This window comes from Pistacia vera, unplaced genomic scaffold (assembly GCF_008641045.1).
Source record: "Pistacia vera cultivar Batoury unplaced genomic scaffold, PisVer_v2 Contig413, whole genome shotgun sequence".
Taxonomy (NCBI): domain Eukaryota; kingdom Viridiplantae; phylum Streptophyta; class Magnoliopsida; order Sapindales; family Anacardiaceae; genus Pistacia; species Pistacia vera.
In genome coordinates this window covers 708316-723130 of record NW_022196239.1, presented here as the reverse complement: position 1 = coordinate 723130, position 14815 = coordinate 708316, and the positions used below count along the sequence as shown (strand labels likewise).

Below are 14815 nucleotides of genomic sequence, written 5' to 3'. Positions count from 1 at the left end.
GTCCCCTTTTTCCAAAACCTAATCTGATCCCCTTAGCAAAAATCCAGTTCAAGTATTTGAATCCCACTCAATCTCCTAAAAGAAATATTCTAATATCCTAAAATAACATTAATCCTAATTTGATTCTAATTAATTTAAAATAAGATAAAATCCTAAAATAAAATAGGAAAGTGGTGATTTTGAGCTGTAACTTGCGTGCCACATGTCCTCAAATCTTCCAATAATAAACTGCCCAATTGATTTGCATGACAAGGCAGAATGCTCCAGGACGCCGAGTGTATCAAAGCAAATAGGCACCAAATTTTACAGTTTCTTGTATGATTTATAACATGTATTTGGTTGATAACATGTTATTTTGTTAAATCTGCAAAACTGAAAAAATCTACTATTGAATGAATGATTCAATTGATAAATGGTTTAATAAGTGTTGATGAATGTTATATTGGTTGTTGGTATCTTGGTCGAATGTTGTGGCGTTCGATTTGATTTGGATTCGTGTTATTACATGAAAAACTGCAAACAACGTGAACTGTGCTTTGGGATTTCCAGACTTTCCCGCAGCAACGTACATACTAGAATTATTCGTCGCGACGAAGTCTGTTGCTGTCCCATTCGTATTTTTCACGAAGGGACCAAACTACAGTTTTTAATAACCTATAAAGCCATAATCATTCTGCACATATAAGAGAGTAATAAATTAATAAACCCACCCATTCTGCACATGTTTGTATATACATGGTGCCCGTGATACTGAGCCCTATGACCTATGGTGAAAGTTTTAAATTATTTTGGGTATGTATGGTTTGAGTTTTTAAAATAGGGCATGCGTGTCCTGCCTTCCTTCCCTTCTTGATGTATTCTCTTCTCATCTCATCCCCTCGAATGTAAATCGAGGTTTCTAAATTTATGATGTAAAATTACTTTAAGATTATTTTATTGTAATTAGTAGATGTTTTGTAATGTACTTGAGGCGGAGCAAAGAAAGAGCAATCATACTTGAAGACCTCAAGATATTCATTACAGGACCCTTAGGTGACCTACCGATTCCTCTAGGCTCAAGGAAATCGGTTTTAGTTGAGCCATGTACCGACACGTTTTAATGTTTTGTTTAGAAGCATGCTAAGGTTGAATGTTCATAACATGCCAAACAATGTATTCTAATGAAGATATAAACTGGTGAGACATTAATAATAAACCCTCATTAAGTATATAAGTCACGATTGCCTTCCATCACCATGGTTTAAATCAAACTACGTTCATCGGAACCTTGTTCGCCAAAGCGAAGGGTACACTTCTACCAGTGGAGAGATAATTCATGGAGATTTTCCTTAATAGTGATGGGTTGACTTAAATGACGGTTTTGCTTGTTCGCCAAAGCGAAGGTTGATAAACGCGTCATAAGCATAGTAGAGAAGTACACATATTGTGTGTACGTGGTGGCATGTAGTGTCCACTCTACTGGTACTAAGAATCACACTTGAGGACGATGGCTGGGCAATTGGATTGTTGATTGCTTGTTGGCTTCTTCACATTTGAGGTTGATAGTAGGAGCTATCAACTGGTGTGGAGTAAGTTTGTTGCCTACCTAATCACCTCATTTGGCTTGTTCGCCAAAGCGAGGTTTGAAATGGGCCGGATGGGATCTCAGTCCATTAGGAAAGCCAACGGGCTTCCTGAGTTAATAATGAGGGCTATTGACTTGAGTAAAATAGTGGAGCATCGTTTAATAACGACCATATTATAATAATGAACTTTATAATGACTTTATCTTTTCTGCAATTGTAGATTCACCAAAATGAGCATAATGAACCTGCACCGTAATCGAGAACAAAACAGGTTAGATGGATCCAATTTCTCATACTAGTATCGTCTCTTCGGATTATACTCAAGTCGGAAAAGAAATTGTATATCCTTGAAAACCATACATGGCTGAGCCTGATCCTGATGCCACTCAGAAAGTAAAGGACTTATCAAAAGTTCCTTGATGATGCTGATGGGTGTCAACGCTTGATGTTAGCATCGATGACACCAGTGCTACAAAAGCAGCATGAGAATATGGACGTTACTGCCATCATTCTACACCTCAAGGAGCTTTTCGAGGAAATACTCGACATAGAGGTACAAGGTATCAAAAGCACTGTTTGGGAGTCATCTGACTGAGGGACCAAGTTTCCTCATGTGCTCAAGATGATCGAGCACATAGAGAGGCTTGAGACTGGGATTTGAGTTAGATGCAAAATTACAAATGATTTGATTATGCAATCCTTGCCAGACTCTTATGCACCGTTCATACGAACTTCATATGAACACGATGGTGAAAACCCTGTCGGAACTTTTGAACATGCTGAAGACTGCAGACGGACTTGAAGAAGTCCACCTATTTTACTGGTTGTGCCAGTAAAGGAAAGGGTAACGCCAAGGCCAAACCCAAATCCAGCCCAAGCCCAAAGGACATGTTGCTCTTGGACCTGAGAGTGGCATAAGGAAGGGCAAAGTAGTATGCTTCTTTGTGGCAAGCCTAGCCACTGGAGGAAACACTGCAGGCTTTCCTCGCAAGCAAGAAAGTCAATGTTACGACTTCAGGTATGTTATGATTGAGATAACTTCTCTCTCAACATCTTGGGTCATTAACACAGGATGTGGTACTCACATTTGTACTGATGTGCAAGACTAAGGCAGAGTAGAGTGCTCGCCAAGGGGAGAGTGGACCTACGAGTTGGAAATAGAGCACATGTGGCTGCATTGTCTGTAGGACTTACTTTTTATGTTTGCATACGGGCTTTGTTGGAACTATATAACTGTTATCACGTACCTTCTATTTACTAAATATTATTTCAGTATCCGCTTTGGATAATGTAGGGTATCTTTTAAGATATCTAATGGATTGTTGTCCTTTAGTTTGAATGGTATTCTATTTGGAATTGCAAGGTTTATAATGGATTATATGTTCTTGATTTAAACATAAAGATATTCTCAATGTTGAAACCAGAAGCATACATAGCATCAAACCAGACCATACCTCTGCACTGTAGATTGGGCCATGTTATAAACATTGCAAAACTTCAAAGGGATGGAGTTTTGGACCCTTTTGACTTTCAGTCATTTGAGGTATGCAGTCATGCCTGTTAGGCAGATGACCAAGTCTCCTTTCACAGGTAGGTGAAAGGCTACTGGCTGTTAGGCATCATCCATAGTGATGTATGTGGTCCACTAACAGTTAGGCGAAGGTGGTATTCATACTTCACCACATTTACTGATGATTTCAGTAGATATGGTTATGTCTACCTTATGAGACATAAATCTGAGCCTTTGATAAATTCAAGGAATTCAGGAATGAAGTACAAAATATGTTGGGCAAGAGTATTAAGCTCTTCGTCGGATCGATGAGGTGAATGCTTAAGTTCAGGGTTTCTAATACCTAGGAATGTGGGATAGTATCACAACTCACCCCTCCGTATACACCCCAACATAATGGAGTGTCTGAAAGGAGAAATATAACCTTACTTGATATGATTAGGTCCATGATGAGTTTTGTGATTTACTTGCATCGTTTTGGGGTTATGCCCTAGAAAATATGACTCACGTTTTGAACCATGTGCCACAAAGTATGTAGATAAGACTCCATATGAGCTATAGAGTGGGCGAAAGCCCAGCTTGTCTTATCTAAGGATTTGGGTTACAAAGCTTATGTTAAGAAATTGACTCGAACAAGCTGGGCCCAAAATCCTGTAATGTATATTGGTGGTATCCAAAAAAGAGCAAAGGATACTTTTTCTACCACCTAGAAGAGCGCAAATTTTTGTTGCTCGTTCTGGTGTCTTCCTAGAAAAGAAATTTTTACTAAGAAGTACTAGTGGGAGAAAAGTAGAACTCAATGAAGTTCTGAAACCACAAAATATACTAGACGAAGGACGTGATGATTTACCACTGAAGGTGGTTAAACATCAGAGGAGGTTACTCCACAACTTGTGGATCAAAGTGAACCACTCAGGATGCATAGGAGCTACGTAGATCTAGGAGAGTCGCCATGAGCCCGACAGTACGGTTACTCGTGACTTAACATGGTGACTACTAGTCTACCAAAACGATGAACCCAAAACCTACGAAAACGTTATATTGGATCTATTCTATTAAATGCTTGAGACCATGATCTGAGATGGACTCCATGTACCAGAACCAAGTATGGTCTATGGTGGAACCACCTGAAAGGGTAAAACCCATAGGGTGTAATGGGTCTTCAAGAAGAAGACTGACATGGATAGCAAGGTGCATACTTATAAGGCACGACTGGTTGCTAAAGGTTTCAAACAAATTCATGGTATGACTAAAAAAACCTTTTCACTGTTGCCATGATTAAATCCTCCGGATTATGACTTGTGATTGCTGCATATCATACTATGAGATTTGGCAAATAGATGTCAAACTCTTCCTAAACGGAAACCTTAGAGGATGTTATGACAACCCGATGGTTTCGTTCTTGATGGGCAAGCTGATAGGGTATGCAAGTTGCAGAGATCCATATATGGACTCAAGCAGCTTCTGGAGCTGGAACTTCGTTTTGATGAACCGTAAAAGAATTCGGTTTTATCAAGAACAAAGAAGACCCTGTGTTTACAAGAAAGTGAGTGGGAGCCCAGTGGCATTCCTAGTGTTGTATGTCGATGACATACTTTTGATCGAGAATGGCATACTTTTGATTGAGAATGGCATACTTCTGATCGGGAATGACATACCAAACTTGCAGTCATAAAGACTTGGTTATCCAAGTGCTTCCTATGAAAGACTTGGGGGAACACGCCTACATCCTTGGAATAAAGATCTATCGTGATAAATTGGTAAGTTGCTTGGCCTAAGTCGGAGTGCATATATTGACAAAGTACTGAAAAGATTTAGTATGGAAGAATCCAAGAAGATTTCTTTCGATGTCACATGGTGTTTATCTCTCTAGGAATTGTGTCCTAGAACACAAGATGAGAGAGTAGGATGAAAGGATCCCATAGCATCAACAATTGGATCCATCATGTATGCCATGCTGTACTCATTGATGTCTGATGTGCTTTGAGCACTTGTGTAGATATCAATCGGATACAGGTGAGCGTCACTGGATGGCTGTCAGAAATTTCTTAAGTACCTGAAGAGGACTACGATATGTTCTTAGTTTATGGAAGGGAAGATAAGTTCACTGTAAGAGGATACAGTGATGCTAGTTTCCAAACGAACAAAGATGATTATCAATTGCAATCGGGTTTGTATTTTGTCTAAATGGTGTATTGAGCTGGAAGAGCTCCAACCAAAGCACCGTAGTGGACTCTACAATGGAGGTTGAGTATATTGCATTATCAGATGCGGCCAAAGAGGTTATCTGGATTAAGAATTCGTTACCGAACTTGGTGTGGTTTTCACGATTGTTGATCAAATAGACATCTATTGTGCACAAATGGAGCAATAGCTTAAGCCAGGGAACCACGGTCTCATCGGAGTCCAGACACATACTTAGACGATTCCATCTTATCAGAGAAATAGTTGAAAGGAAAGATGTGCAGATCAATAATTGAATACTGACGACAATCCCGCAGATCCACTGACAAAGCCTCTGTCGTAGCAGAAGCATGACAGACACTTGAGATCATTGGTATAAATACATGAACGATTGACTGTAGTGCAAGTGGGAGATTGTTAAGTAATGCCCTAAAGCCAATCAATTATTTTAGAATTGACTCTTGTAATAATTTCATTGATCAAAAAAGGCATTTTATTCTATTCGCGTAAATCATCATTGTATGTTTTGATATATGTCCTTAGAATGTAGCACGTGGACGAGGTATCAATTGTTTCAAATCTGATAGTGAAAACCCTATGGCACATATGGTGGCTATTCTAAAACGTCTGTAGTCCTAGTATTGTTCTGAAGTGAGGGCAAGACAATACGGTAAGGCTATCATAGTGTTGAACGACTATGTCAAAAGGCAGTGACTGATCTCACTTGTCAAGGTTGTTTGGTGACAACCTGGTCAACCATGGGGCTTGCTGTAGGCAAGTTCCATGGACTCCCACCAGAGGATTCCATATAGATGGTAACCCTAGGTCTATTCGTCGAGATAACGTTTGATGAAAGGATTAGATTGCACGGTAACCATATCGTTGATAGGTAGCTGCTTCGCTGAATCCGAATCTATCGGGTGGCCATGATGCCTTGCTAGGGGCCAATCTTGGTCTGTGTGTAGTGAGAGGAGTAATTGGTAATCACGATACTATACACTGTCGGTATGATAAGGAGCCCATGGGTCACACACATAGAAGATAATTTTAGAACCAGTTTATAAGAAGGGCGTTTTCGTCTTTTTAGGCGAAAGGGTATTTTGGTAATTTCACAATGTAATTAAATTTGCTGAGGTCGTAGCCTTTATTTAATTTGTTAATTAAATTAAATAAGTGAAATTATATTTAAATATGTGTTCGCATATATTTAAATGAGTTATTGTTATTGTTAAATGTTAATATATGAAATATATATATATATAGAATTTAATTGAAATAACAATAATAATTAAAATTAAAATATTTTAAAGGGGTTGTTTGGATACAAGGGGTGTTTTGGTTGGAGCCCAAGCCCATTCCATGATGGAATAGGGCAAAGTGTGCACTATATAAGTGCAACACTTTGTGAAAGATTTTAATTAATTCATTCATTCATTAAAAACAAATATTCCAGCCCCTTTTTCTTCTCTCTCACGCCAGTTTTCTTTTGCTTGAAGAAAATATTTCATTTGATTTTCATCTTGGTTCTTAAAGGCTAAAGAGGATCTAGCAAATCCCTCTTTAGTTCCTTGAGATTGTCTTCGTGTGGACTACATTGGTTCGATCCTACACTTAGGTCGGTAGCGAAACCCATTCCGAGACAAATTGGAGGAGCCTCCAAACGTGGGTATGGCTTCTTAACCTTGAACTGTTTTATTGCAGATTTTAATATGTTGTATAAAGTGTAAATTTGTGCCCTGATCTTGATTCAAAGGAACGATCTATATCATGTAATTTTTTTGTTCTTTCCGCTGCCATAAAATGATCGTTTCTTAACAGTATAGCTTTTATTGTAGGTGATGCACTCGGTATACCAAGCCGAGTGGTTGGGTGGAGGTGAAACACAAACATGCCCTCACTCAACATATCTAACCGAGTGAGAAAGAGGAGTTGACCTTGAAGACCTCGCCCGGTGCATTAGATTGAGGGAAAGCATGAAAGAATCTACTAGAGGTGTCCTCACTCGGTATGTCAAACCAGGTGAGAGGATGTGCAAAACATCTCATAAAGGTGTCCTCACTCGGTGTATTGAACCGAGTGAGAGGATGTGCGAACCATCCATGAAGGTGTCCTCACTCGGTGTATTGAACCGAGTGAGAAGATGTGTGAACTATCACATGAAGGTGTCAGCACTTGGTGTATCGAACTGAGTGAGAGGATGTGCGAACCATCCCATGAAGGTGTCCTCAATCGGTGTATCAACCGAGTGAGAGGATGTGCGAACAATCCCATGAAGGTGTCAGCAATCGGTCTATTGCACCGAGTGGAATACGTTAAGGTCATTCTGGGGGTAGTGCCTTCGGCTGATTAGTTGAATCCTAATGAGTAGATGTATACACACTCCCAAGCAAGTGGCTAGTTCACTCGGTCAGGCTGATCGAGAGGGTGGAGTTGTGTTTTACTTTGGCGGCATTTGTCATAAGGCTAGAGAGCTAAGGTTAAATAGTTAATACGTCTGACGATAACTCCACTCAGTTGGGCGAATCGAGCGAGTGGTTAGCATCTCCATGGGTATATGCATGACATAGCGGCCGCAAACCTTGAATAGGTAACATGAAGCTGAATAATTCATCTCTTGACACGTGTACGATCGAGATCTCTCTTCTAAATTTGGGTGGGAAAATGGAGTCACACTGTTTGATGACCAATCAGAGGTTGCCATGCATAAACTTTGACAACTTTTGTCAATAAAAGTGTTAAGGCGACTATTCGTTTCATTTCATTCTCCATTTCTCTCTTCTTTCTTTGCGTTTTCTCCCTATTTCAGTTTTTCTCCGCAGCAGCGAAAAGATTTCGGGAACTTTGGCCATTTTCACAGTAAATACTTGCTTCCTTGTGTTGTTTTTCGTTTCCTTTCGTCCTTTCTTTGTGTTTGCGGTATTTTTTAAGGCATTTGGGTGAGGTTTGGTAGATTTTTTGGGGGAGTTCGAAAAAGAGGAGGTGCTGCGTTTGTTTGGCTTGAACGGGGTAACCTTGCTGGCGATTTTGATTCTTTGGTCTGGCGTTTAAGGGATTTTGTGTGTTTATGATCGATTTGGTGTGGTCTGTGTTTGAAGATTCTGGGTTTTTGGGTTTTCTAGGTTTTTTGGGTTTAGGGAGGTCAGAAGATGGAATCGATTTATATAGGCTTCCCATTCGGCTCATCTCGGTCTACTTGACTAGGTCCAGTGAGGTGGTTTGAGTGAAAAAGTTTGGTTTTTGGTAATGGCTAAGTCACGTAGGTCGCGCGGTCTCCCAGGTCGAGTGGAGAGGGATCTAAACGGGGGGTCTTGAGGTAGTAAGTGTTAGTGTATGCCCTAGGAACCAATCGTGTTGTTGGTTTAAGGACATTATATCTTGTAAATGTATTATGAATAAAAGAAAGTGTTCTTATTTCACATGTTGATTTACCGCTTCATTTATATTATAATTAATATTGCATGTAAAATGTCTGAATGACATGGATCTTCAGAAGATCAGATCATCAAAGAATTCCCTACGCAAGTAATGTTAACTGGGCAATAACATTGCATAGTAGGCATGCTGAATGTCTCCATTGAATATCATGTAATGGTATTAGTGTGGGTGATTATAAGAGGTGTGTCACTAAGACATTAGCATGGATAAACGGTTAGTGAACTATTTATCGAAAATAATCAATTATGATGAATCACATGGACGTGATCAATGATGCATCGTAGGATCGTGCTAGTGTACCACTAATCCTTAGACCTGAGACATCACGGTTGAATTCAACATAGGATGTATATGGTTCATATGGTGTACAAGCACGAGACTAGTCATGTCTTGTGTAATAAGCCAGTTTGGTCATATATTATTCATGTGCGAGGACAAGTGATGGTCAAGATGAGATCCGTTAACTAAAAATAGTCCAATCTCAAGTTCCCAGACGAATGTTAATAAACATTGGAAAAGGGAAATCTCTGGCTAGAGTATAATGAATGTCAGATGAAAAGTAGTTTCATGTTGACAAGTTCCATTGTATCGATTGACAATTCAATTAAAGATTAAGTTAAGGGTTTTGACATACCATGAACCATTCTTAATTGGGATTAGATGACAGAGGGATTTTACTTCACGATACGTATTCATTGGAGTTTACACTTTATTGTGGTTTAGGGGTTATGGAACATTGCTAGACGTCTACCATAATCAGTGGGAGTTTCGATTATAAAGAGTTATAACAAAACATATATTGGGCCCATGGCTAGATCACAGTGAACCAAAATGGTCACACATAAAACCAAGCTCAAGGAGAGAGAGTAATACATATCATTAATCAGATTAATGATGTTTGGACATAAACAGTTGCATTCGAATTAACATATTGGTGAGAAATGATTATCCATGGATAGCTAGCACTAACCAAGGGTAATAAGGATGTATTAAATATTATTATTGAATCGGATTCAATAACGGGGACAAAAGTGCATTGGTTTTATTCTAAAGAGTTAGAATATTTAATGGGATCAAAATTTGGGCTAATTATGAATTAACCATAAAACCAAGGACTTGACATAAATGCTCTTTTCCAAGATTAATTTTAAATTGTTTGAGAACTTCCCAAGACAATTTAAAATTACACTTGGTGCCCATGGTATATAAACCAAGTGTTATACCATTTTCAAAGAATTGAATCAATTGAAACAAAATCACTCTCTCATTTTCTCTCTCACTCTCTCTGCTTTCTCTTCCTTGACTTGTGTGGACCACATTTTGAGGTTCTTCAAGTTCACTTGAAGAACTAAGATTCCAAGAAAGAAGATTCAAGTGTTGAATAGCAAAGGAGCTTATGTGTTATGTTTGTGTTCTACCTTGCATCCATCATCTTGTTCATCCATTTTACACCATTTCCATGTCCAAAATGAATGAATCCCAACAGTAGGTACTTGGTAATCCTGACCGAGCCGAAAGTTTCTTAGAGGCAAAGAGTTAGATTGGTTTCAGAGCCTATCAGTCAGTCGCTTTGGGCGAGTAGAGCTTTTGGAACTTAAGATAAGATTCGGTATTGAAAAACCAATCAGTCGTCCAGGTCGAGTAGATAAGGAGTTGAATGTCGCAATCAGAATCGAGCGATTCAAGTGGGGCAGAGATGGAAGTTGGGAATGAATACGAGGAGGCCCCAACAATGGTAATGATGTAAGAGGGTGGAGATGTTTCGGTTGGTATACCGAAGGGGGTGAATGTGGCCGCTCTTGGGCCGAGCGGTGCTACTCTGGGTGACGATGATTCAGACGGGCAAGGACAAGTGGGGAAGACTCCGATGAAGCCGATGGTTCTAAAAGTTTGTCCTCCATCAATAGTGGCTTTGAGGACAAGCCAAGTCAGCCCGATAGCAGGATATTGAGTAAGGACTATCTGCCCTTGCTGAAAGAGAGTGATGTGTGGCGGATCAGGATAATGTACCACATTCTAGAGTCCATCGAGATTAGGGTGCTTAAGTCGTACGAGATGGTCAATTGGGAGGCAAAAGGTTGGGTGAGTGCCTACGAGAAGTGGTTCCATGACAGGCTAAGGCTTCCTATTCCCCGTCTTGTCTAGGAGGTCCTGAATCATTTTATGATTGCGCCGACTCAGGTTATTTCGAATGGCTGGATATTGTTGATAGCTCTGGAAGACCTCTATGTGTGAAATCAAGTGATGTTTGGGCTGCACGAGTTGCTATACTCATATTTCCCGAAAGAGAATGATAAGGACAAAGGCCTGTACATGATCACTCTAAAGCACGATCGGGCTCATCTCGTGACCGATCTCCGATCGAGTGACAAAAACTGGAAAGAATGCTTCTTCTTCATAAGGGCTGAAGCGGTCTTTGGAGAGAGGCCAGGGCGAGATCCCGTATACCTGGTAAGCAACTGGTGAGGAACTTAGTCTTTATTTGTGCTTTGATTACTAAAGTCTTATTTTGTTTTTCCTTTACAGATCCTGATTTCAATCGTGCCGGGCAGAGTAGGGACGGCTTGGTCGTGCAGACTAGAAAGCTTCTTGCCATTCCTAGGGCCTAGAGGGATTGGCGAGTAGTGTTGGAGGTGATGAATTTGAGGACGAGTCACTTGTAGGCTGGAGTTGGTGCGATTCAGCGTGGTATCCCTTTCCTTTCACTGAAGCAGACTTAGAGTGTGCTGCTCATCCGCTACTACAATCATATTTTGTCTAGTAAGTCGAGGCTAAACAGACTAATTGTTGAGGAATTTACGATTGCAGAGAGGCTTATGAAGAAGTTAACAGTCCCCAGTGCGAGTAAGTCCATCGCGAGACGTTGTGAGAAGCGAAAGAGGGACTCTTTGACTAGAGAGGAAAGGAAGGTGGAGGATGTGGTTGTGACTCCACCTAGACAACTGCCAGCACCCGGGGCTAAGTCATCCAAGATGGTGATCTTGGATAAGGAGACTAACATGCTTACTTTTAGTATCCCAGCCTCTACATCGACCTATTCGGATGTCATTTTCGTGAGCAAGTTGGCCGACAGAATCAAATGGGCGTAGTTGCGACTGTTGACTGGGGGGCTTCCGACGCTTTCCAAGTACGAGCTAAATTTTTATCTGACTGTACTTATAGTGACTGTACACTGATCGAGTGGTTTTATTGCGTAGGCTTTCACAAGTAGCCTACACCTCAGGAAATCCATCATGTCGTAGAAGAAAATACATGATGTTTCTAAGTCCAACGCTAATCTGTGACATAGAGAGGCGACATCCCAAAAAGTTGAGCGGGAAAGCTAGCAGCAACTGAGGGAGGTCGAGGTCGAGCTAGAGCGATTTAAGAAGGAGCTGGCTAAGAAGAACGCGGAGGTTGAGTCGCTGAGGGAGCAATGTCTTAGCATTGTTGACGATGCCATCATTTGGGCTAGGGGAGAGCTGATGTTGGAATACAAGGTCAGGAACACTACCCACTGGAACCTGGATGAGGACATCCAGCTATTGCAGGAGATGGAGGAGGTTAAGGCTGCTGGTCACGCGAATTATGCGAAAAAGCGGGTTGATGACCAGGTATTCGACCTCGCTAGTCAGCCGGGACGGTCGGTTATAGAGGATGTCGATGACTAGGCTGTGGGGATGACTGCTGGGGCCAATGACAGGGTGACCGAGTCAGAGATGGGTGAGACGACTCGTACTAATGATGTGGGGCATGATGCCTCTTAGGCTTATGTTTATTTTTTCCTCATATATTTCTAGGGCTTGCATTGCCTTTTCATAGCGTATGTGCCTTTTTGTATCTGATACTTACCTGTTTGAGGCTTTTATGGTTTATCTCATACTTAGCCATTTGGGGCTTTTATGTTTCAGCTTGTGTTTCCATTTTACTGCTTTCTTCGTGGATGGATAGGTTAATTGTTTGTAGATGTGTGGGAGTTAAGCCCTTTTTCCTAGGTAATCGCCTCGCAGATGTATCTTGTCTAGGCGAAACATTATAATCGAGTCAGCATGGTCCAATTTGAGTTTATAAACCAATACAGCCAGTTTGAGCCGACTGATTGTGTTTGTGATGTGGACAAAGCCAACTGGTTGAGTTGCTAGTGTTGCTTAAAGGTGATTTTATAGGACCATGTCGGTATGGGCTGACATGAGTTGTGAGCCATCTAGTTGTTTTTGGTTGGCCTGGGCCGACCAAAGGTGTAAATTTGCATGACTTGTTAAGTCAGTCTTGGCTGATTAGATGTGTAAGTCGATGAGTCGGTCTGAGCCGATTGAAGGTGTGAGTTTGCATGAATTGTTAAGTCGATCTGGGCTGACTGAAGGTGTAAGTCGACAAGTCAGTTTGAGTCAATTGGAGGTGTGAGTTTGCATGAATTGTTAAGTCGATCTGGGCCGACTGAAGGTGTATGCAAGTATATCGCTGAATAGTTCTTTTATTGAATTTAGGCCACGAGGCCAACTGAAGGTGAGGGAGGTGGATATGCCCATTCATCATTTTTTAAAATAGAAACAAGAATAAAGAATTGACGCTGAGATAAATCTGACTAAAAATAGTAGTGTTTAAGGTAGATTGCATTCCAACTATTGCTGATGTCTTTGCCCTCTAGGGTTTGAAGTCCGTAGGCACCTTTTCCTACTTCCTTGGCGATTTTGTAGGGTCCTTCCCAAGTAGGGCCGAATTTGCCATAGTTGATCTCCTTTGTGTTTTGAAAGACTTTGCAGAAAACCCAGTCGCCTTCTTTGAAAGTTCTTACTCTGACATTACGGTTGTAGTGTCAAGCAGCCTGCTGTTGGTAGATGGCATTGAGGATGTTTGCTTGCTTGCATAGTTCATCGATTGTGTCCAAGTTGTGACAAAGGTTCTGGCTATTGGCTTCTTCATCTGACCATTAGAGTCTGGTTGAGGGGACCAATACTTTGGCTGGGATGACTGCCTCAGATCCATATGTGAGGGAAAAAGGGGTATCGCCAATGGACGAGCAGGCTATTGTTCGATAGGACTAGAAGACCCTTGGTAGTTCATCTGCCCATGCGCCCTTAGCTTTCTAGAGGTGCTTCTTTAAAGTTTGTATGATTGTTTTATTTGATGATTCAGTTTGGCCGTTCGATTGGGGGTTGCGAGGGGTAGAGAAGTTGAGCCTGATCCCCCATATGTCACAAAAGTCTCTGAAGCCTGAGCTAATGAATTAGGATCCATTATCGGTGACTATTTCCTTCGGTATTCCAAATCTGCAGATGACATGTGTCCAAATGAAGGCTTTTACCTCCTCTCGGTCTCTAACTTAGGCGAGTGTTTCGGCTTCGATCCACTTAGTAAAATAGTCAGTGACTGCCAATATGAAGACTCGTTGCTCGGATGCGGTTGGGAGTTTTCCAACTATGTCCATCCCACACTTCATGAATGGCCAAGGTGTGAGGGTAGACTTGAGTCGTTCAGGTAGGAGGTGTGAGACGTGGGCGAACCTTTGACAGCTATTGCATTTCTTCACATAGGATTTTGAGTTAGTGCGTATAGTTGGCCAATAATAACCAGCAGTGATCACCCAGCGGGCAAGGCTGTGTCCTCCTGCATAGTTCTCGTATTCGCTTTCCTGGAGTTCGGTGAGAACATATTTGGCTTCCTCTAGGCTTGTGCATTTGAGGTAGGGGCCAGAGAATGACTTCCTAAGGAGTTGGCCCAAGTATATGGTGAATCTTACAACTTTTGCTCTCAGGCGGCGTGCTTCATTCTTATCGGCTAGAAGTTTATCATGTTCCAAGTATCTGATTATGGGGGTCATCCAAGAGTCGGCTGGTTTGACATCCATTACTTCTTTAGGCTCCTTCAGGTTGGGCAACTTGCTTGTTGGATGTTCCTTCAATCGGCTGGCCATTGGAGGAATAGTAGTGGGATTGATGACTGAGAGAAGCCTTTGAAGGCTGAGCTGAGGTTGGCAAGGGCATCAGCATGGGTGTTCTCTACTCTTGGGACTTGGTGATAGAGAATTCTTCGAAGGCAGATTATATTCTTTGACCAAGTTCAAGTAAGTTGTCATCTTCGAGTCTCAGGCTTGGTAAGTGCCTTGTAGCTAGTTGACTACGAGTTAAGAATCAGACTTTAC

General features: G+C 41.2%; 1 protein-coding gene across 1 annotated transcript; it reads right to left on the bottom strand.

The window, feature by feature from the left end:
• Nucleotides 1–13996: 13996 nt before the first annotated feature.
• On the bottom strand, nucleotides 13997–14587 carry LOC116142666. Its single transcript, XM_031428085.1, has one exon. It carries the CDS (start codon nucleotides 14585–14587, stop codon nucleotides 13997–13999), a length of 591 nt encoding a protein of 196 aa, XP_031283945.1.
• Nucleotides 14588–14815: the final 228 nt, after the last annotated feature.

What these genes read in the sequence shown, in the direction of transcription:
- LOC116142666 (XM_031428085.1), bottom strand. Translation starts at nt 14,587, where the DNA reads ATGGCCAGCCGATTGAAGGAACATCCAACAAGCAAGTTGCCCAACCTG.